The 24,843-nt window shown below is 38.2% G+C and overlaps 1 protein-coding gene across 1 annotated transcript in view; it reads right to left on the reverse strand.

Annotated features, from left to right (window-relative positions):
• Positions 1–3,827: 3,827 nt before the first annotated feature.
• Positions 3,828–24,843, reverse strand: part of DHX40 (DEAH-box helicase 40) — a 49,256-nt gene continuing 28,240 nt past the window's right edge. Inside the window, exons 13-18 of the mRNA XM_047834028.1 lie at positions 13,431–13,545; positions 11,988–12,096; positions 11,183–11,277; positions 7,512–7,581; positions 6,592–6,820; positions 3,828–5,134 (exon numbers count right to left, since the gene is read on the reverse strand). Of these exons, the coding sequence (XP_047689984.1) occupies positions 4,995–5,134; positions 6,592–6,820; positions 7,512–7,581; positions 11,183–11,277; positions 11,988–12,096; positions 13,431–13,545 (758 nt within the window). The 3' untranslated portion in view covers positions 3,828–4,994. The remainder of the gene's footprint in view (positions 5,135–6,591; positions 6,821–7,511; positions 7,582–11,182; positions 11,278–11,987; positions 12,097–13,430; positions 13,546–24,843) is intronic.

The raw sequence follows: 24,843 nt of genomic DNA on the forward strand, positions 1-24,843 counted from the left end.
ATGTGGCCGGAAAGCCTAAAATATTTACTATCTGCCCTTAATCATTCAAATCAGTTATTTCCTATAGACAGTTTCAACATAAGGAAAAAGATGAGTATCTAAATATGTAAATTAAGATAATAATGAGGCACCTTTTTTTGTTCTATAATTAGAAGAATATTTTTGAGTGACAACAGGCTGCAGTAAGGCAGGCACTTTACTACATTGTTGTTGGGAACATAAACTGGTTCACCTGTTTTGCAAAGCAAACCATCAGGAGTCTCAAAAAATCACTTTCAATGCTATAAAGAATTTGACCATAAGAACATATCACAATTTATTCAACTATTTTCCTATTGATAGATACATATGTATTTCTCAACTGTTTTGCTATTAGAAACACTGGAGGATATATAACATTTTTATGAATGCTGTACTTAACATTTCCATGTATTTAACATCAATCATCAACTGATGCTAAATCTGTGTGAGTCAAACTTTATGAGGAACAGCATATTTTCTATAATCTCAAAGAGTTCCTAGAATCTATATCTAAAAGTGGGCGTGCTGGGTCATAGGTTATGCACATCTTCAACTTTACTACACATTTGCCAAAATGTTCTCTAAAATAAAATCAATTTATTCTATGCCAATACTTTTCAGGCATATTGACTGTTGCCAATCTAATGGAAAAGAATGGCATTTCACTGTTTTCAACTGGATTTCCCTAATTACTAGTAAGATTTAATATCTTACTGACCATGTTTCTTCTTTTGTGAGGAGATATGTCCCTTGGATATTTTTCTATGGTAACATTTATCTTCATTGTCTCTTTTTGTTTTGTTTCATTTAGTAATCTGAAAAAGTGAATCCTCATTCTTTTAAGAACAAACTTGTCCATTATCACCACTGTTGCTCCAAGGCTCCTTCCACCTTCTTAACTAGATCCAGTATTCCTCTCATACTATTTCTCTCACAGTGGAAATCAAATTCTTTTGTTTTTTTAAGAGAGAGAGTGAGTGTGGGCTGGGGAGAGGGGCAGAGGGAGAGAGAAAGAGAATCTTAAGCAGGTTCCACGCTCAGTGTGCAGCCTTAAGTGGGGCTCAATCCCATGACCCTGGGATCATGACCTGAGCCGAAATCAAGAGTCAGACGCTCAACTGACTAAGCCACCCAGGTGCCCTGGAAATCAATTCTTTTTACAGGAACTCTTGTCACAATTACCTTAAAGCTTTAATAAATTCATATAGTACAAAATGAGTCAAAATGCCATAACTTGGTTTCCAAAGCCTTCCATAATCTGTTCTCAACCAACATTTCAGCCTGTTACTTTCCTACATATAATCCATGCACCAAATAAAGAGACTGTTTGCTACCCTTCTCAAATAGCCCCTGGGCTTTTTAAATTCTCTGTCTTGATCTATATACCAACTCCCATCTGTTTATTGGAAATTCTTCAAAGAAAGCTCTTTCTCATAATATAATGCGAACAAATAAATATAGGAAAGAATTTGGGGGCACTTGCATGGCTCTGTCGGTTAAATGTCCAACTCTTGATTTTTGGCTCAGGTCATGATCCCCACCTCAGGCTCAGGTCATGATCCCCACCTCAGGCTCTGTCCTGAGTGTGGAGCCTCCTTGAGATTCTCTCTCTCTCTCTCTCTCTCTCTCTCGCTCTCGCTCTCTCTCTCCCCCCCTCCTTCTGCCCCTCTCCCCAACTTGTGCACACTCTCTAAAATAAAATAAAATAATTTTAAATATATTTTAAAAAAGAATTAGGAAAAATAAATCACCATTTTGCAACCATAAAAATAAAACTGATTCAGCAAGAATCATCAGTTGATGATAAATCCTGAGGATGATAATTTATAAGAAACAGGGTATTTAACATAATTTCAACATATCCCTCCTGAAATTACTTTTTTTTTTTTTAACGTTTATTTATTTTTGAGACAGAGACAGATCATGAACAGGGGAGGGGCAGAGAGAGAGGGAGACACAGAATCCGAAACAGGCTCCAGGCTCTGAGCGGTCAGCACAGAGCCCGACGCGGGGCTCGAACTCACGGACCGCGAGATCGTGACCTGAGCCGAAGTCGGAAGCTCAACCGACCGAGCCACCCAGGCACCCCGTGAAATTACTTATTAATTATAAGAGTAACTACATTGAAGAAATCAATATACTCTAACCAAGTAATCAAAATTAGTATCCCCAGGGCACCTGGGTGGCTCAGTAGACTGAGTGTCTGACTTTGGCTCAGGTTTGTGAGTTTGAGCCCCGTGTCAGGCTCTGTACTAACAGCTAGGAGCCTGGATCCTGCTTTGGATTCTGTGTCTCCCTCTCTCTCTGCTCCTTCCCTGCTCATTCTGTCCTTCTCTCTCTCAAGATTAAATAAACATTAAAAAAAATTTAAAAACATTCATATCACTAATAAGGGGCATATACCATACCTCCAGATTTGATGCTTGAGGAAAGACATTATGCAGTATTCTAATAAAAAATGCATAACCATGAGGAAACATTAGAGAAATCCAAATTGAGGACATTCTATAAAATAACAGCCTGTGAGTGCCTGGGTGGCTCAGGCAGTTGAGTGTCTGGTTCTTGATTTCGGTTCAAGTCATGATCCTGGGGTCATGGGATCGAGCCCCACATCAGGCTCCACACTGACCATGGAGCCTGCTTAAGATTCTCTCCCTCTTTATTTCTGCCCCTCTCCCCCACTTGTGCTCTCTCTAAAATAAAATTTAAAAAGAATTTTAAAAATATATAACTTAGCCTGTATTACTAAAAAGTGTCACAAATGTTATTCAAAATGTTAAATGTGAAAGAACAAGAAAGACTGAGGACATTTTGCAGACTAAAAGAGATTAACAATTTGTGATGGGATCCTGAACTGGGGGAAAATTTATAAAGGACATTATTGGGACAACTGATGAAATTTGAGTATGGACTATAGATTTAGAATGTGTGCGTAACATTTATTAAAATGAAAGAGCTTTCATGCTAAGAATCCACATATACCCCCACATTTAAGAAAATACACTGAGGGGTGCTAGGGTGGCTCAGTTGACAGAGCATCCGACTTCGGCTCAGGTCATGATCTCATGGCTCATGGGTTTGAGTCCTGCGTCGGGCTCTGTGCTGACAGCTCAGAGCCTGGAGCCTGCTTTGGATTCTTTGTCTCCCTCTCTCTCTGTGCCTCCCTGGCTCACACACACTCTCTCTCTGTCTCTCTGTCTCTTTCTCTAATAAAGAAATAAATATTTTTTTAAATATTAAAAAAAAAGAAAAAAGAAAATACATTGATAAATATACCTGAGAAGAGAAACTGGTAAGACTAATGTACTGACAGTGTCAACAGCACTGGAGATTACAATGAACGAATTAACCACACAGGGAATGTTAGAGGAACCATCATCGCTAACCTTACTTTAAGAACAAATACAGAGAGGGGTGCCTGAGTGGCTCAGTCAGTTAAGCATCCGACTTCAGCTCAGTCATGATCTCACGGTTCATGAGTTTGAGCCCCACATCAGGCTCTGTGCTGACAGCTCACAGCCTGGAGCCTGCTTGGGATTCTTTGTCTCTCCCTCTCTCTGCCCCTCCCTGCTGTGCTCTGTTTCTGTCCCTGTCTCTCTCTCTCAAAAGTAAATAAACATTAAAAAAAAAAAAAAAGAACACAGAGATTTGGGTCCTTATGTGATTTTTCAATAAAGGCTCAAGTTTCTAGAATTGAACAGAAAACTGTTTAGACACCAAAGGAAATAACTGCAAAATAGTTACCTATAAAAAATTTAGATTCTTAATTTTTACAAAAAATATCTAAAAACACACATTATACTGCCTTTTGAATTTTAATGACACTAATAGCTTTATTTAACAAACATTGAGAGACTACTATGTGCAAAGCACTGTGCTAGGTGCCATGAAAGATACAGGTATGAAAAAGACATAGTCCCTGCCCACAAGGAGCGTATAATCTAGTGGGGGAGACAGACAAATACACAAATAACTAGAATACAAGGCAGTAAACAACAGAGGGGCAGTGCTGACTGTGGCCTGAGTGTGACATAACTAGCCTCAAGGTTCCAATTTGAAACACTGGTGATCTGGTGTTGGCTGCTTTGAAAAAAATCCCATCTCAAGATCAGCATAACAGATGTTTAAATGGTCATACCCAAGCAGCTGGAGGCAAAAGACTAGGCCAGGTGGAGGGGCTGTTTGCAACTGTCATGCCTACATATGTGGTGCTGATACAAGTATGTAGGGACAGCTAAAAAACAAAAACAAAAACAAAACAAAAAAAATACATATATCATCTGTCCTTTGGTTAATGGCTATAGCTACTGTTTTAAACAATATATTTTTATATAAAAAGGAGTTTGTATAATCCCAGAAAAATCAATTTAAGGATTAATAATAATTCAACAAAGAATCTTGCCATAGGCAATTTTCTTATTTACTAGTTGATTAAGTCTTTTCTCTAAATATCTATAAAGCTCTGTAGCAATTAAACAGTTAGACATCTAAGTATTGCTGAGTAAAAACCTCTTATGTTTAGCCTTCTGAAGGAAATGGTCACATACCTGATAACCTGATATAATACTATTCTAATAGCAACAAGAAGGCTTTAAAGAGATTTAAGGAAAATAATTTTTAATGCTTCAAATGCAAATGGAATACACGCTGATTAAATACAATTCAATGTTCTTTGAAAATACCTCAGTGACAGCATTTGATACCAGTTAAGGCCAGCAAAATTGAAGTGAGGAAAATATCACATGTATTGTCTTTCATTGGTTTCGTATATCATTGCCTAGGACCATGGCAACTCAATCTTTTCTTTGAAAATTCCATTTATTGGTATTGGTGAACTTTGATTTGCTTTTAGCTCATATGCTAATAACAGCTGCTGACCCCTTCCTCTTGGTAGTGCTATTTAATATAAATGTCAAAGTAGAAGCACATTTCCTGGCTGCTTTTCCTACTTCCTGAATTGGAGGATTCACTGCTTAGCCTGTTTCCTTCCGTGTGTCACTGTGATCCTGGGACCTCTGCTGCTTTCGCTCAAGGAAACGAGCACGTGCATCTGATATGGACTTATCATCATTTCTTCTTTGCATTTTCTTTAGGACTTCTTTTGAGATTCCATCTGAAAACATTATAAATTAATCCAGTTAAACTTTAGTTGTGAAACTCAGTACTAGAAATGTTAAGAGAAGGAGATGCCCTGATTTTTCAACGCTAAGGAGGAAAAAAAGAAAACTAAAATTTGCCCTTTCAAAAGAAACAATGTAGCCTATGGTTAAAAAATAAAGAGCATGCCGGGCACTTGGGTGGCTCAATGGGTTGAATTTCCAAATTCAGCTCAGGTCATGGTCTCACATTTTGTGAGTTAGAGCCCTGGACTGGGCTCTGAGCTGGTGGTGTGGGGCCTGCTTGGGATTCTCTCCCTTTTCTTTCTACCCCTCCCCCGCTCTCGTTCTCTCTTTCAAAATAAATAAAATTAAAAAACAAAAAACAAAAAAAATGAGCATGGAGGAGTGCCTGGGTGGTTCAGTTGGTTAAGCATCCAACTCTTGATCTCGGTTCAGGTCACAAGACCAAGTTTGTGAGATCGAGCCCCACAATGTCAGCATGGAGTCTGCTTGGGATTCTCTCTCCTTCTCTCTCTGTCCCTCCCCTGCTCATATTCTCTCTCTCAAAAATAAATAAACTAAAAAAAAAAAAAAAAGAGCATGGAAAAAATAAATAAGTCAATTAAAATAAATAAATGAATGAATGCATGGAGGTCTAAAGAGCCAGAACAACTGACCCTAATTTAATCATGTACTACAGTTACATACTGCAATAGAACACTACATTTCTAAAGACTCTTCCAGATCTATTTTTCATGACATTAAAAAAGGATCATAAAATTTGCTCCATAAATCAGCCTCAGAAAGCTTTACTGAAAAGCTTTTTGTATATGTGAGCTGAGAATTAAACTTTCTGTCCTACTTCATTCAGTACAACTGTTTACACCTCCCAACTAGGGATCTCACATTTCACAGAAAAATCCCCTGGGTGGGGTGGGGGGGAGGGGAAGATGTTCTGAAGTAATAGTCACAAAATTTTATAAACAAAATAAAAACAGCAGTGGACTACTGGGAAACTGTATGGCATTATGGTTAAGAGTTTAGGTCATCACGTCAGTTTCCTTGGATTCAAAATACAGACTCACAAATTATTAGCTATGGGATTTTTCAGCAAATTATTATACACTGCTAAGTATTTCGTCATCTATAAAGGGGGGATGTGTACTTCCCTCATAGATAGGGTTGTTGTGAAAACTCAATGAGGTAATTAATGCAAGTTGTTAGCACATGGTAAAAGCTCAACAGATATTGTTTTTATTAATAATGTTGGACAGAAGGATTAAGGAAAACATGATTAACTGGAAGAAAAGAAGGAAGTCAAAGTATCAAAGTCTGAGACTCATGACAACTCTTTGCTTTCTGAGGAGATAGAGCCAGAATCTAAGCTCTATACAATATTTCCATAATTATATGAGAATTTGGATATTTATGCTCCCTGGACTTAAGTTACTAGAACAAATGACTGACTCACCCTTTAGATGCTTCACATTTTCCTTATTTGTCCATCTCCTTCTTGCATCTTCTCTCACTTCACGTCGGGCCACACTGCTCAAATCATGTGCATTAAATTCATGCAACTTGGGTAACAAGTCTCTCACCCATTCATAACGGATTGGACACACAATTCTTGCGTAGACTTTGGTGGTAACTAATACCTCATGAAAAATGATCCATTCGAGTTTGGTTTCTTGTTCATGAAGCTATACAAAAGAATTTATTTAAGGATGGTTAACTCAGTAACCTGCCTTATTCCACATTAGACCAGCCAAACACTAATAGCCCCAAATCTTCTGAATTAATTCCTATATTTTTCAATCAAACAGAAGGCATGGGCCAAGCAGTGCCTTTACAGCTTTATGTAATAAAGATATATGCTAGGGGTGCCTGGGTGGCTTTATCAGTTAAGCAGCTGACTCTTGATTTCGGCTCAGGTCGTGGTCTCAATGTTGTGAGGTGGGGCTCCACACCGGGCATGGAGCCTGCCTGGGATTCTCTCTCCACCCCCACCCCCCAAATAAATAAGTGGACTTAAAAAAAAATGGACTAAACATAACCACAAAGTGAAAAGTAGAAAACATTTGTGTATTACTTATTCCCATACCTTTACAAATGTCTTCCCTTTATTAAAAAATAAGACACTTAAGGGGCGCCTGGGTGGCGCAGTAGGTTAAGCGTCCGACTTCAGCCAGGTCACGATCTCGCGGTCTGTGAGTTCGAGCCCTGCGTCAGGCTCTGGGCTGATGGCTCAGAGCCTAGAGCCTGTTTCCGATTCTGTGTCTCCCTCTCTCTCTGCCCCTCCCCCGTTCATGCTCTGTCTCTCTCTGTCCCAAAAATAAATAAACGTTGAAAAAAAAAAAATAAGACACTTAAAAAATAATAATAGGCACTTACCGCTGAGGAAGGATGAATGTGGACTGGGCTTCCGCGCCCATCCATTGTGCAAAATGTTCTCCCAACAGATCTAAAAACCAAAAAACCAAATGATAAAGATAAGAACACTAAAATAATTAAATAAGTAGAGCACTAAGTCTAACAATGTACAATTATAATGTGTTCTACCACAAAGAGTTTTATAAACAGAAGTTTAAACTTACTTGTCACTATAACTTCTCTACCAAGCCATCTTAAATAATGATACATCTTAAACAGTCATTTCAGTTAAGTACAAACATTTCTTGTTAATAAGTATTAATGTTAACAATATTGATAATATTTATGCTTTAACATTTCTAAAATGATTTTGTAATAAATCCTCAAAACAACCTATGAGTTTTGAAAGTAAGTTACTTTTATTAAGAGGTCAAAACAGATTCAAACAAATCAACTAGCCTTCCAAAGGTCACAGAGTTAATGTATGGTGAAATCAAGTTCCAAACATAGGTCTTCTGACTTAAATCTTTATATGATGATCTCTTTTTAAAGGGATAATTTTCACTATTCTAAAATCTGATAATTAGAATTTTGCACCTATCCTTTCTGTAATTCATGTTCTTAACTTCAAATTCGTATCCTCTTCTACAGTTCCTTACATAAATGTTATTCCAAAAACTTGTCAAAATATTAGCCCTAGTTCAACCATCACCACAGATGATTTCCTATAATACTTTATATACATTCCCATTATAACCCAGATCAGATTGCATTATAATTATTTATATACTATGCAATATATATATATATATCCGTATATGTATATGTATATACATACATACACACATATATTTATGTGTGTATGTATGTATATACATATATGGATATATATACATATACGTGTATATATATATATACACATACATATATGTGTATTTATATATATATATATTTGTACAGTACAAAAAAATTTTTTTTTTTGAGAGAGAGAGAGTACCCATAACCAGGGGAGGACCAAGGGAGGGAAGAGGGAGAGGGAGAGGGAGAGGTAGGGAGAAGGAGAGGGAGAGGGAGAGGGAGAGGGAGAGGGAGAGGGAGAGGGAGAGGGAGAGGGAGAGGGAGAGGGGGAGAGAGGGGGAGAGAGAGAGAGAGAGAGAGAGAGAGAGAGAGAGAGAGAGAGAATTCCAAGCAGGCTCCACACCTAGCTCAATCCTATGTACTATGAGATCATGACCTAAGCCAAAATCAACAGTGGGATGCTTAATTGACTGAGCTACCCAGGTGCCCCCAAAAAATCTTTTTTACTTGAACCATTTGAATTAGTTACCAACCTTATGCCCCATCATCCCCAAATATCTGAGTGTGCATTTCCCATAATCAAGGACATTCTCTTACATAACCATAATACAACCATCAAAACCAGGGAATTAACACCAATACCATCACTAACATCTAATCCTCAGACCCCACTGAAGTTTTAACCAGATGTCCTAATAAAATCTTTTATAGAAAAAGAATCCAATTCAGAATCGAGTATTAACTTTACGTTTCATGTCCCCTTAGTCTACCTCATTATGGCAATCTTTCTTTAACCTTCATGATCTTGACAGTTGTTTTGTTATCTATCTATCTATCTATCTATTTATTTATTTATTTATTTATTAAGTTTATTTATTTTGAGAGAGAGAGAGAGAGAGAGAGAGAGAGAAAGCAAGCATGTGCGTGGCCAAGGGGCAAATAGAGAATCCCAAACAGGCTCTGTGCTGTCAGTGCAGAGCCCGACTTGGGGTTTGTTCCCACGACTGTGAGATTATGACCTGAGCCGAAATCAACAATCAGGCACTCAATCAACTGAGCCCCTATTTATTTTTTTTGAAAGAGAGAGAGAGCTCATGAGCGTGGAGAGGGGCAGAAGGAGAGAGAGAAAAAGTCCCAAGCAGGCTCCATGCTCAGCATGAAGCCCAACTCGGTGCTCAATCCAATGACCCTGGGATCATGACCTGAGCTAAAATCAAGAGTTGGATGCTTTACGACCCTAGCCACCCAGGCGCCCTTTGACAGCTTTTTGAATAGTAATTTTTTGTACACCCCTCAATTTGAATTTGTCTGTTTCAGGATGATTAGATTTAGGTAATGCATCTTTGCCAGGAACATCACAGAAGTTAAGCTGTGTTTTTCATTATATTCTATCAGGAAGAACATGGTTTCAATCTGTTTTGTTACTAATGGTGTTCACTTTGATGGCTTGATTTGGTCAGCATCTGCCAGGCTTCTCCATGAAAAGTTACTTTTTTCCTTTTTCCCTTAGTAATTAAGAATTTTGTGGAGGGGCGCCTGGGTGGCTCAGTCTGTTAAGTGTCCAACTTTGGCTCAGGTTGTGATCTCACTGTCCGTGAATGAGCCCCATGTTGGGCTCTGTGCTGACAGCTCAGAGCCTGGAGCCTGCTTCAGATTCTGTGTCTCCCTCTCTCTCTCTGCCTCTCCCCTGCTCTCTCTCTCAAAAATAAACAAACATTAAAAAATTAAAAAAAAAAAAAAAGAATTTTATGGAGAGGTGCTCAACTAATTCCATTTGTCATTAAACTTCTAATTTATTCATTTAGTAATTTACATGACTATAGACCCATGATTTCAGATTTTATTTAGTGGGCTATATAATCCATTACTATCATTATTTATTCTGATGCTTAATATGTCCTATATTTGTTCAATTGGAGCCTATTCAAGCTAGCTCCAGTGTACTTCTAACATGGCCTCAACCTTCATTGATCCCTTCTTGCTTGCTGGCAAAATAAGATGTTCTCAGCTCATCTTGTACTTTCCCACCCCTATTTCTCCAAACAGTTCTGAGTCCTTTATGTGGCAGATGGCTGTTTCCAGTCAAGATCAAGGGCACTGAGTATATTTATTGCTATTATGGTGTTACTGCTCCCAGTGCATCTGAGAGCTAGGGTATTTTTGTATGTATGTATTTACACATATACAAACACATATAACATATATATACCATAACATATATTTTCATTCCCACATGTATATATCCATCCATCTAACTATATTGAAAACCATAAGTTCACAATAAAACCCTGAAATTTCAATCCAACACCACAGGGTTTATTCTCATTTTCTCCCGTTCAGTATTTATAACTCCCTTCACCATTCCTTAATATACTGAATTATGTGATTAATTCCTTTCTATATAATGAATCTCCCATCACCACCATTGTTACCCCTTTCCCTAAGAAGATGCCCTCCTTCTCTAACACTCAGACTCTAACACTCAACACCAAACATATCCCACATGAGTGCCTTCTCCATCCTGCTCAATTACTAACATTCCACACCACCCTATCTTTCCTCAGGGATGCCATGCTCAACATGTTTGTCTTTCATACTCCACACAGAGCCTCACTCCTCTGCAAGAAAACCCTTGTCATTCAACTTAGGTGCCGATATCCCATGCTAGACAGCTGTCCTACAAATTCCCTCCTACCAAACTTGAGTTCCAATATCCCACTCTGTGCCACTGCAGTTCCCCCGGCACAAGTGAAAATCATTAAGAGTCATTGTAATTGATGTCATCATAATCACGGAGCTTAAATAAACCACCAATCTTTAATATTAAATAGTTCAACATTGTAGCCAAATACAGTAGTATTCTTTATCCATTTCTCAAGCTCATTATTGCTTACCTTCGAGCTACATTTTTGAAATAGCCTGCACAAAGACATCTCCGTAGTACTTCATGTTTAGGGCCTTCAAAGGTCTCTCTTGGGAAATCACTTTGCTATAGAAAGAATATATATACAGTGGTAATCTCACAGAATAATATGAAATGATCTTTTATTTTGAAAACTACATGTTTCTAAAGACTTGTTTCTGGCCATATGAAGTAAGAGGGATTAGATTTACACTTCTGCTTGAAACAACCAAAAAATGTTTTATATGAAATAATGATTTCCAAAACACTGTATATCACGTAATAAAGGACAGCGATCTCTGAGAAGTAAATGAAGTATGGGAAATAAGTGAAGTAAGTCCAACAACTGCCCCAGGTTACGGTCAACCTTGAGAGAGATTCTAGATGAAGGGTCAGGGAAGGAAAAACCCAGCGGAACCTGAAGAACACCCTGAGCTACAGAGGCAGAGCTGAGAGTCCAGGAAGACCAGGATGGCTAGAGTTCACAGGCCAAGAGTTCAGGAGAGAAGAGAACTCAGATAGAAACAGAACTCCAGAGATCTGCAGGAGGGCCTCTGCCAGTGTTCAACTGAGCACTAAATTAGCATATAAATGTGAGGAAACTACCCAAGGCCAGGGAAAGAACTTCCCCAAAGGATAACAGTGAACAGTGCTTGGTACTCACGCACACAGTTAGGAATGGGGTCTATTCCTACAAACCGGAGATCAGAATACCTCATAATTTGCATAGTTTGGGGTACAGTACTCAGAGAATCTTGCCAAAATTTGACTTAAGAAAAGATCACTATAGCAATCACCTGTTTAAGCTTCCTGATTAGTTCTCGAAGTTGAGCTTCAACACGAAATGCTGAAAATAAGCATCTCCAATGAATCCAGTGTTTTTGGCACCACGAAGCTGGAGCTCCACTGCAAAACAAAAATACTGGTATCTTTAAAATACCCTCTCGAGGGGCGCCTGGGTGGCGCAGTCGGTTAAGTGTCCGACTTCAGCCAGGTCACGATCTCGTGGTCCGGGAGTTCGAGCCCCGCGTCAGGCTCTGGGCTGATGGCTCAGAGCCTGGAGCCTGTTTCCGATTCTGTGTCTCCCTCTCTCTCTGCCCCTCCCCCGTTCATGCTCTGTCTCTCTCTGTCCCAAAAATAAATAAACGTTGAAAAAAAAAATTTTTAAAAATAAATAAATAAAATACCCTCTCGAAGTGAAAGTCTAACAGGTCAGGTGCACCTGTTAGGTGAACCTGCGGGTTCAGTCAGTAGGGCATGTGACTCTTAATCTCAGGGTCATGAGTTGGAACCCCATACTGGACATAGAGTTCACTTAAAAAAAAAAAAAAGGCAGTCTAACATTCTCATTTCTATTACAAAACTAAAAACAAATAAGCATCAGTTAGCCCTTTTATGAGACCTGTCCCATTACTGAGAAAGCCACTTAAGGAATTTGAGGAAACAAATTAATGTAGATGCCTCTGAGTGAATTAAAAATAATTTGTAAATTAATTTCTTTTTATACATATATGGTTTAACAAATATCCAATCATTTTCTCATCTAAGGTACTTCTAGCGAATCAAAATTCTTTAAGGTCATTTTCAAGAAAGAATTAGGAAGAGAAGAAAGAAGAGAACTAATATTATAAAATAAATGTCTACTTAGTAATAGTCACCCAACATAGATAAATCTCACTAATGTTCACAAAAATGCCTTAAGGTCAACAGTATCCCCACTGAACCTTACTGTCTAAAGTCACATAGTAAATACATATTGGAGCTATATTTTAAACTGACACTTTCTAGGGGCATCAGGGTGGCTCAGTCGGTTAAGCTTCCGACTCTTGGTTTCGACCCAGGTCATGATCTCAGGGTTTATGAGTTCCAGCCCCACACTGGGCTCTACCCTGACACCACAGACAGAGCCTGCTTGCAATTCTCTCTCTTCCTGCCCCTCCCCTGCTTGCTCTCTCTCTCTCAAAAAAAAAATAAACTTAAAAAAAAAGTTTAGGGACACCTTGGTCGGCTCAGTCAGTCGAGCATCCGACTTTGTGTCAGGTCATGATACTGCGGTTACTAGGTTTGAGCCCCAGGTCGGGTTCAGTGCTGACAGCTCAGAGCCCAGAGTCAGCTTCAGACATGGTGTTTCCCTCTCTCTCCCTCTGTCCCTCCCCCGCTCGTGCTCTGTCTCTCTCAAAAATAAACATTTAAAAAAAATTTAACCTGACAATTTCTAGTACAAAAACTATTTCACATACCTTGATTTGCACTGTTCAAAGATGACAGCTAAAGTTGCAAAGTCATTAAATCCTCCAGCTTTAGCTGCCAATTCTCGATGTCTTTGTTCTGCTTCCTTCTGGTACTCTGGATCAACTAAAATGACAAGTTGAGAGGCAATTTAGTTATACTTTACATCAAATGCCTACATTCATTTTGTTTATTCAAGGTCAGTAGAATCTGCCTCACCATCTGCAGTGGAATAAGACAGAACTATATTAACTCTTGGGGAAGGGCTCTATTTACTTCCATAACTTCTTTTCTTATTTTTTTAAAAATTATTTTAAAATGTTTATTTATTTTTGCAAAAGAGAGAGTGTGAGTGGGGGAGGGGCAGAGAGAGATGGAGACCAAACTCCAAAGCAGGTTCCAGTCTGAGCTGTCAGCACAGAGCCCAACGCGAGGCTCAAACCCACAAGCCATGAGATCATGACCTGAGTTGAAGTCAGATGCTTAACTGACTGAGCCACCCACTCTTCTTGTTTATTTTATTTATTTTGAGAAAGAGCACGAACGTGCACACACAAATTTGTGCGCACACGAGTGGGGGAGGGGCAGAGAGAGAGGGAGAGGATCTTAAGCAGGCTCTGCATTGTCAGCATAGAGCCCGACTTGGGGCTGGAACTTAAGAACCATGAGATCATGACTTGAGCCGAAACCAAAGGTCAGACGCTTAACTGACTGAGCCACCCAGGCACCCCACTCCTTTCCTTCTTTTAACCATACTTCAGAGATTTAACCAGAACAGTAACATTAATTCTCCCAATACATTTGCCTTTAAAATAGTATTTAGAATTTATTTTTTAAGTTCAGTTTGATCATAAGAGTAACCCATGTTCATGGTAAAAAAATTATGTAAAAGTTCAACATTCCCCACTTTTGTCACATTACCCATAAACCAATCTTCATGGCTAACCACTGTTATGAATGTGTGTCCTTCAAGATATTTTTCTTTTTTTTTTTTTTTTTTAATATTTATTGATTTTGGGGAGAGTGCAAGTGGGAGATGGGCAGAGAGAAGGGGACAGAGGATCCAAAGCCGGCTCTGCACTGACAGGCTGACAGCAGAGAGCCCAATGTGGGGCTCGAATTCATGAACCCTGAGATCATGACCTGAGCTGAAGTTAGACGCTCAACCGACTGAGCCACCCAGGTGTCCTGTTCAAGTTATTTTCTATATGTATACCAGCCAATGAATACAGTGGTTTATTTTTACATAAATCCATTATATGTTTTGAAACTTCATTTAATAATGGGCTTCATGTCAGTACAAGTAGAATTATTCATTCTCAAAATAGCTTCATTGTACTCCCCAGGGATATAAGGAACATTTGAGGAACACAATTTAACCAGTCCCTATTTATCCAGTTCCTATTTGTGGGCAATTAGACCATCATATAAGAGAACTGAACTACTACTAGCCTTTTGGTTTTTTTAACTTTATATTGAAGTAAAACATGCATGCAGAAAACTACCAGATCACAACTGTACAGCTCAACGTTAATAAACATAATATACCAATGTACCCGATACCCAAATCAATAAACAGAATATTACTAACATCCAGAAGCCCTCTTTTTGCTCTCCTTCCAATAACTACCTATTCTCTTCCACAAACCATGTTCTGACTTCTGACCCCACAGAAGGCTTTTGTATAAATTTTGTATAAATGTACTTCATGTGTCTGATTTCTTTTGCTCAACATTTGTTTTTGAGATTTATCTCTTACTGACATTGACCCTATCCCACTCAGGATTGATATGCTCTCTGATTGCCCAAGTTCCCTACATACCACTTTGCCCAAGCTAAATTTCTTTCAGAGTACCACTTTTTTTTTTTTTTTTTTTCAAAATTTCCTAGGGCTCCTTCATTCATTGTACCACATCGTACTGCGGTTTGTTCTCCTTCAGTAAACCCATCACAACTAGATTTAGCATGGGCACCATGTTCCCTGGTATTAGAGAGAAGTACTTATATAGACTATGAAGTGAATCTGCAAAGCAGCAGACCCTGGTCTTAGGAGGAAAGGAATCTGATTAAAGAAAACACCCATGAAGATAAAAAGTGTTTCATCCCAGGCTTTAAGTAGCTTCGACCTTTGTTACCTAGGTGACAACTAAAGGAAGCAGTTAGAAACAAGAGGAGAGAGAATATGATTACGGGCCATACAAACAGCCCTGTCAAGGTGAAGATACAGTTCCCATCTCCTGAACCACTCAGGGAAATTGACTTTTAAGCCAAAACATTTAATTTCAAGCACTGAATCACCATTGCCCTAAAGATATTATGACAAAAGTCAAATTGCACTAGACTCAAGCATCACCCTGACCTGGCTCCCAACACTAGGAGACAAGCCTATCTATCAGACAGGAGCTCCTGGATCAATGAATTGTGTTTCCTGCTATAGAATTGTAGAGTGCCAGTTGCCTTGGACCCCTGGGGTATGAACCTTCAGAGACACTTCCTACCTGGGCTCAGTTCTTCCTTTCTCTGCCTCCAGCTGACCATTCAATTTGGCTGTAATACCTACTAGCACAATTTACACAGGTGGCTTACTATCTCTTATTAAAATGTCAGAATAACTGCAACAAATTTTAGTGTAGATTAAAATTTTAAGCTCAGCTCATATTCTGTGAAGATTAACTCTGTGTAGTTAATGTTGGATCCCTGCTGTTTAGAGCGGTGGCTTGCTCACTCACGTTTTTAAAAATGTAGAGAGCATATCACTTCCCTGGTTGTCCATCCCACATTGCTACCTTCTCTATGTCTCTGTCTCTTTCCTTCATTATTCTCAAAGTCAAGAGAATAGAAACATTTTTTTGTTCCTTTTCCCTGACTCTCCCCCAAAATAGACTAATTAAAATTAAAACACACAGAAGTCCCATAGTAAATTCCAGATATGTACAGGAAAGTCACAATCCATATCATACACAGTTCCTACAATCTCAGCAAGTTTATCCTCTAACTAAACAAAAGTTTGACTAGCCATCTTTACTTTCCAGTAGGCTTGTCATTGTCTTTAATTTATTATCTTTCCCCAGATGAAATTCTATTATCAGTTTTATCTCATGCAAATAGGCAAATATTACTGAGGCAAGAACTGTAAGAAGGTGAAGCAGCAAAACAAGGTTATATCAGCTGAACCTTTCCATTTGGGAAAATAATTTAATACTTTTCTATATAGCAATCAATCAGAAAGCAGAACTATTTCACAGAAGATATCAATAATAATAACTGTCCTCAGAGCTGAAGCAGAAGAATAAAACAATGAGTGTGCCATACACATAAAATACCCTTTATTTCTAAAAATATCACAGTTAAAATGAAAGATTTAGAACCTACCCAGTGTTGTTATTTTAAATTTGTTCCATTTTAAGGCAATGCCTTTAGGTGGTTTAAAAAAAAAAACCTAGAAAATATTTAACAGCCCTCACTCCATTGTCTGACTTCTAAAGTAGTCCCTATACTAGGAGACATTGTATACAGTTCACTACAGCAAAAGAGAGATTACTAAAAATGTTGACAGTATGATCATTTTGATGTTTATAATCTCTGTTTAATGTTAAATCTGAGAATACTACCCAGTTTTACCAGTAAGGATACAGTAAACCAAATTAGATGATCTATAAAGACCCAAGCCAGAAAGTACTGCTTAACTTATAAAGACTACAAATGCAGCTGGAAAGCCAATACACGTTTTGGGTATAACAAGATCTCACCAAGTCACAATCTCAAAACCTGAAGCTACATTTTGCAGCAGCTAAAGTTCTTCATGATCCAGGTTTAAAAATTAGGTGTATATTTATATATAAGCCATAGTATCTAAGTATGAAGAAAAAACTGGTAGCAATTGTTGCCTCTAGGAATCAGACCTAAGGACATGTTTAAGAGAGAAGACCTTACTTTTCATTTAATACTTTGTGTAGTGTCTGAATTTTTAACTATATACATGTATGGGGAATAGTATGAGGAGTTAGGTGAAACCTCTCTTCCAGATAGACATTTGTTAAACTAGTCAAAATTACCAAAGACAATCATTCAAGGTCTCTGGAGATTGACTGAATCTATGGAATTCAGTAAGAACAGTAGGCAGCATCACATCTGAGTAGGAACTACACTCAACCCCCCATAGTTTTGTGTGTGGAAGAGGGCTTAGCAGCCTGAAAGCGGCACCCTTTTCCTCACCTCCAGCTCCTACTCTGTAAGGAGGATCAGGTGCAAATAGCTAATGAATGGGGGAACAGCTAATGGCAGTGCATCACAGCTTTCCATTCCCTTACAGCTCTGTAACGCAGAAAAGCTGTCCTAGTGAGCACGACAGCTGAGTGGTAGCTCCCACTACTCCCAGTTTTCTAGAGCTATTCCAGGTTTCTGGGTTGTTGGGGTTTTTTGGCAGCTGGTAAATATCTGCAGAGGCCATCTCACCAAGCTTTGTGCTGAAGAAGATGTATACTGGGCAGTGGTGGTAAGTGAAGCAACAGTTCCCACCACCTCTCACTTCAAGCTTCTGCTCTATAGAGAGGATCCTGGTGGGGCAGCCAGTGAATAGTAGATTCCCAATCTACTCCCAGCTCCTGCTCCATAGCACAGAGTTTCTTTCCAGGAGAGGATGGAGATAAGCACTGTTAAAAACCAGCAATAATTTGTCCCTGCCAAGGTGGATGGGTAACTTTATCTGGACTAGACTTTGGAGCAATTTATGCCCCAAGAACACTGTCAAAAACAACAGAGCAATCAGCAAGCAATCAGTGGAGACTAATAGCTTAATCTGTTACCATTTGAGGCAGACTAACAAAAAATTAGGCAGATAGGCCAAATCTTAACAGAAAAATCAGAGAACCTACTAAACCCATAGTTGTCCTGATATTCTAAAAGACTATGTAGATGCCCAAGGTTTTACCTTCTGAGAAGCAAAAGGAAAGGCAACATCTGCGCCTCTGGTCTATGGCTGAACACAGGAGAAACTCATTAACTCTCTGAACTATGAAAACAGTCTCCAGACCACACAACACAGATCCAAAAGTAAAGGGTGAAAACATCACTACCTTAAGTCTTAAGGACAACCTCCAACCAACTAGTAGCTGAGTAGCTGACTCTCAATAGCAGTGAGGGCTGGCAGAAGAATCAGCAAAATATACATCAAGAGAGAGTATGCAATCCAAAGAACAGAGAAAAAAAGAATGATGAAAGATGAGCAGTCTCAGAGAAATGATGTATAATGGACTGTCAGAAGGAAAGAAGAGAAAGAGGCAGAAAAAAAGTTAATGAAATGATGGTAGAAAAATCCAAAATCTGATGAAAAACATTAATCTACACACTGAGGAACAGTAACGAACTCCAAGTAGGATAAAAGAAAAAAGATCCACCAACACATAATAGCCAAAATACTGAGAATAGCTAAAGAAAAATGACTTATTATACACAAGAGAAAGCCAATAAAATTAACAAAGGACTTCTCATTAGAAGTGATAGATGCTGGAAGACTGTGGGTTGATATATTCGTAGTGTTGAAAGAAACTGTCAACTAAGAATCCTACATCCAGTAAAACAATCTTTCAAAATGAAGGCAAAATAAAAACATTCCCAGATAACAAAACCTGAAAGAATACATTGTGGTAATACCTGACTTACTGGAAATAATAAAGGAAGGTAATCAGACTGAAAGGAAGTGACACTAGACAATAATTTGAATGACACTGAAAAAGAGCATTGATTAAGTATGTAGGTATGTAAAAAAGAGAATATAATTATTTCTTCTATCATATCCCCTTATGTGATTTAAAAAGAAATTGCATGAAACATTATCTATAAAATTGTGTTGTTTGGGGGCACTTGGGTAGCTCCATCAGTTAAGCACCAGACTTTTGGTTTCAGTGCAGGTCAGGATCTCACGATTTCATAGGTTTGAGCCCTGTGTAAATAAACTTAAAAAAAATTGTGTTGTTGGGCCTATAACATAGAAATATATTTGACAATAACAACTCATGTATATGTATTATCTATTTGTTAAATTTATCTATTTTGAGAGAGAGAGTGCATGTGCGGGGAGTAGGGGCAGAGATAGAGGGCTCTGTGCTGCCAGCATGGAGCCCAATGTAGGGCTCGAACCCACAAACTGCAAGATCATGCTCAACTGACTGAGCCACCCAGGCACCCCTATTTTTGAAAAAAGAGGCCTAGGTCAGTATTTATGGGGAAAAAACCTCAATCCTGTGTCTGACATAACAATAGAAAAGGTCACTGCTTTATAGCTACATTTTCATTCTGTGGAATTTAGAAACACTGATAAATCTCTGAGATACCTTAGTACTTTCAGGGTCATTCGTGTTTCATATCCATTTACATGACCGACATCAAGCGCTTCACAAAGGCAAGACTTAATCAAAAATATCGTACCAAATCAAAGCACAGACTCTAAGACATATTCTTATTGGTTATAATCTCTGAATAGTCTAAAGAGTTAGATTTATGTCCACAGATATCTAAGACCGAGTATTAGGATCACAAAGGGAAGTCTCTCATTTCCTTGAGCGCCTACAAATATAATTCACTTTCAAATAACGTTTTGCTAAAGTGTAGGTCCCAAATGAAGGCCTTTGAGATACCAAAAACGAACTTAAGGACTTGATTAAAAACAAAACAAAACAAAAAACCACACACAAACATAGTTAAAATTTAAGACCTGAAAAACCTAAAAAGCTAAGAACTTGAGTCAACAATCTTCTGAGACAGATTAGAAATAAAAATTTTAAAACCAATACCTGGACTTCTACATCCAGTTCTGGAATAGACTTAATTTTTCATCCTTTCTTGTTTATGTACATTACAAACCCCAAATACAGTATTACAATATTTCCTTTAAAACTTCCTAGGTTTTAATATATATGACAACAATTGCACACACCATGGAGGAGTAAATGGAACTAAATTGTTGCAAGGTTTCCTATATTCACATGAAGCAATATTCATTGAGTAAACTGTGATTAAAGATGTATATTATAATCCCCACAGGAAGGACATGTTAAGCAGAAGAATAAAGATTTCAACATAATCCATATCAAAATTCTAGCACGCTTTTCTTGAAAGAGCTGATACGTTGATTCTGAAGTTTATACAGAAATACAAGGAATACCTCTCTGACCTCAGCCGTAGCAATCTCTTACTCGACACATCCCCAAAGGCAAGGGAATTAAAAGCAAAAGTGAATTACTGGGACCTTATGAAGATAACAAGCTTCTGCACAGCAAAGGAAACAACCAACAAAACTAAAAGGCAACCAACGGAATGGGAAAAGATATTCGCAAATGACATATCGGACAAAGGGCTAGTATCCAAAATCTATAAAGAGCTCACCAAACTCCACACCCAAAAAACAAATAACCCAGTGAAGAAATGGGCAGAAAACATGAATAGACACTTCTCTAAAGAAGACATCCGGATGGCCAACAGGCACATGAAAAGATGTTCAGCGTCGCTCCTTATCAGGGAAATACAAATCAAAACCACACTCAGGTATCACCTCACGCCAGTCAGAGTGGCCAAAATGAACAAATCAGGAGACTATAGATGCTGGAGAGGATGTGGAGAAACAGGAACCCTCTTGCACTGTTGGTGGGAATGCAAATTGGTGCAGCCGCTCTGGAAAGCAGTGTGGAGGTTCCTCAGAAAATTAAAAATAGACCTACCCTATGACCCAGCAATAGCACTGCTAGGAATTTATCCAAGGGATACAGGAGTACTGATGCATAGGGGCACTTGTACCCCAATGTTCATAGCAGCACTCTCAACAATAGCCAAATTATGGAAAGAGCCTAAATGTCCATCAACTGATGAATGGATAAAGAAATTGTGGTTTATATACACAATGGAATATTACGTGGCAATGAGAAAAAATGAAATATGGCCTTTTGTAGCAACGTGGATGGAACTGGAGAGTGTGATGCTAAGTGAAATAAGCCATACAGAGAAAGACAGATACCATATGGTTTCACTCTTATGTGGATCCTGAGAAACTTAACAGGAACCCATGGGGGAGGGGAAGGAAAAAAAAAAAAAAAAAGAGGTTAGAATGGGAGAGAGCCAAAGCATAAGAGACTGTTAAAAACTGAGAACAAACTGAGGGTTGATGGGGGGTGGGAGGGAGGAGAGGGTGGGTGATGGGTATTGAGGAGGGCACCTTTTGGGATGAGCACTGGGTGTTGTATGGAAACCAATTTGTCAATAAATTTCATTAAAAAAAAAAATACAAGGAATATAGAATAACCACAGTGGTATCAAAAAAGAAACACAGTGTCAAAAGACTTATAATACCTGATTTCAAAATGTATCATAAAGCTATGTAGTCAATACAAGGTGGCACTGACATAAGGACAGACAAATCAATGGAATAAAATAAAGTCCAGAAATAGGCTCACATATATACAGTCCATAGATTTTCCACAAAGGTGCCAACGCAGTTCAATGGGGGAAAGAAATCTTCTCAGTAAACGTGCTAGAATAAGTGGATATTCACAGAGAAAAAAAGTAACCTAGACCTCTACCTCATGCCATATATAAAACTTAATTTCAGATGGATCACTGTACTAAAGTTAAAAGCTAGAAACTGTAAAGCTTTTCCAGTTTTTTTCCAGATCTCTTAGCATTCAGAAAGCAATAACTACAAAAATATAGTAATTGATGTATTAAACTTTAACAAAATTCAAAAGCTCCCTCATCAAAACATACTGTTCAGAAAGCAAACAGAAAACCCAGCGAATGGGAAAAACTATGTGCAATTCATACATACCAAATAACTTGTATCCAGAATAAGTTAAAAACTCTCAGATTCCAAAAATAATTTTTAAATTTATTTATTTATTTTGAGGAGATAGGGAGCACAGAAGAAGCAGCGAGAGAGGGAGAGAGAAAGCATCCCAAGCAGACTCCACACCATCAGCACAGAGCCCAATGGTGAACTCACAAACTGTGATATCATGACCCGAGCTGAAGTCAGATGCTTAACCGACTGAGCCACCCAGGCGATCCCAAAAATCTTTTTATAAATTTAAAACATGGATAAAAGATGTTAACAGATAATTCACAGAGGAAGACAGATAAATGGCCAACAATCATGATTAAGTGCTCAAAAATATTAGTTACCAAGAAAATGCAAATTAAACCATAAGGAAGAATCACCAATACATAATAGAATGTAAAAAAATAAAGTGGCAACATCAAACATTGAGGAAGACATGTGGTGCAAATTGCATTATCATTGCTGATGGAATTTTAAAATGGTATAGCCATTTTGGGAAAAGGGTTGGCAATTTTGTTTGTTTTTGTTTCCATGGAGCAAACCTAGAGCTTGAATTCACAACCCTGAGATCAGGACCTGAACTGAGATTAAGAGTCGGATGCCTAGGGGCACCTGGGTGACTCAGTCCGTTAAACATCGAACATCGACTTAGGTCATGATCTCATGGTTCATGAGTTTGAGCCCCGCATCAGGCTCTGTGCTGACAGCTCAGAGCCCAGAGCCTGCTTCAGATTCTGTGTCTCCCTCTCTCTCTGCTCCTCCCCTACTCACACTATGTCCCTATCTCAAAAATAAATAAACATTAAAAAAAAAAAAAAAAAAAGAGAGAGAGAGAGACACTTAAACCAACTGAGCCACCCAGGTGCCCCAGCAATTTCTTTTTTCTTTTTTTATAATTTTTTAAAATGTTTCATTTATTTTTGAGAGAAAGAGAAAGAGAGAACAAGTGTGCAGGGGAGGAACAGAGAGAGAGGGAAACACAGAACCCGAAGCAGGCTCCAGGCTCCGAGCTGTCAGCACAGAGCCGGATGCAGGGCTCAAACCCACAAACTGTGAGATCATGACCTGAGCCAAAGTCGGATGCTTAACCAACTGAGCCACCCAGGCGCCCCTCCAGTAATTCTTAAAGTTAAACACACACCTACTCAATAATGCAGCAATTTGTTCCTAGGTAGTTACCTAAGAGAAATAAAAATATACATCTACAAAAGACCTGCAGAGGAATGTTCAAAACAGTTCTATTTATAAACAGCACCAAATAAGAAACAATTCAAATGTCTATCAATAGGGTAATAGATAAAAACTAATTTTAATACGTTCATACAGTGGAATTACTACTCAATAAAAAGAACAAAGCACTGACTAAATACATGGATGAATCTCACATACATGATGCTGACCAAAAGAAGCCAAACACAGAAAAGTACATATTGTATAATTCTATTTATACAGTTTTACAAAAGCCAAATCTAAACAAAAAAGAAAAAAAAAGAAAAAAAAAGATAGAGGAATGACTCACTGAGGGAAGGTAGGGTAGCATCTGACTGGGAAGGGGCATTGAGGAAGTTTTCTGGAGTGATACATCTGTTCCATACCTTGACAGGGGTGTGGGTTATATGGTATGTGCACTTTGAAAAATTAATTGAATTATACACGTAAGATTTATGTTTCACTACATATAAACTTTACCTTAAAAAAAACACAAAAACTGTAGGGGCACCTGGGTAGCTTAGTCGGTTAAGCATCTGACTCTTGGTTTCAATTCAGGTCATGATGATCTCACAACTCGAGAGTTCGAGCCTCACTGCAGAGCCTGCTTGGGATTCTCTGTCTCCCTCTCTCTCTGTCCCTGCCCCACTCATGCTGTCTGTCTCTCTCTCTCTCTCTCTCTCTCAAAATAAACAAACATTAAAAAAAAAAAACCACAAAAACTGTAAGCAAAGAATGGTATACCTAAAGAATTTTAAAACTACTTTTGTATATTCTAGGGAAAATGGACAATTTGAATATGGACTCTGGACTAGATAATAGTATTATATCACTGTTAAATTTCCTATTTTTGATAAATGTTCTATGGTTAAATAAGAGATTGCCTCTATTCTTAGTAAATATATACATATATATAAATATTTTGTGGTAAGAGAGAGCAATGTTCCCAAATGATTCAAACAAGAAAGAAAGAAAATGCATATATGTATATCAAGAGAGAAAGAGAAAAAGAATAAAGCAAATGCAGCAAAATGTTAAAAACTGCTAAAACTAGGTAAAAGGTATAAAGGAATTCCTCTACTATTCTTTCAACATCTCTGTAAATTTGAAATTGTATTACAATAAAAAAGGTAATAAAAAAGAGCTAACATGAGACTGGTATTATCTATTTAAATATTCCAATGAGGAAAACCAATTCCTTTTTCTGGCCTTAGACTGGATCACCCTAATCTATTCTAATTCCCCGGTTTCACAAATGAAAAATGAAGTCCAAAAAAACTAGGCCAATAGATAATTAGACTGCAGTGGAGTCAAGTTAGAACTCTGATCTCTTGACTCCTACTTCAATACTCCTGCAATAGTTTTTAGGAGTATTTTTAGCTTTGAAAAAT

Source organism: Prionailurus viverrinus, chromosome E1, assembly GCF_022837055.1.
Source record: "Prionailurus viverrinus isolate Anna chromosome E1, UM_Priviv_1.0, whole genome shotgun sequence".
NCBI classification, from domain to species: domain Eukaryota; kingdom Metazoa; phylum Chordata; class Mammalia; order Carnivora; family Felidae; genus Prionailurus; species Prionailurus viverrinus.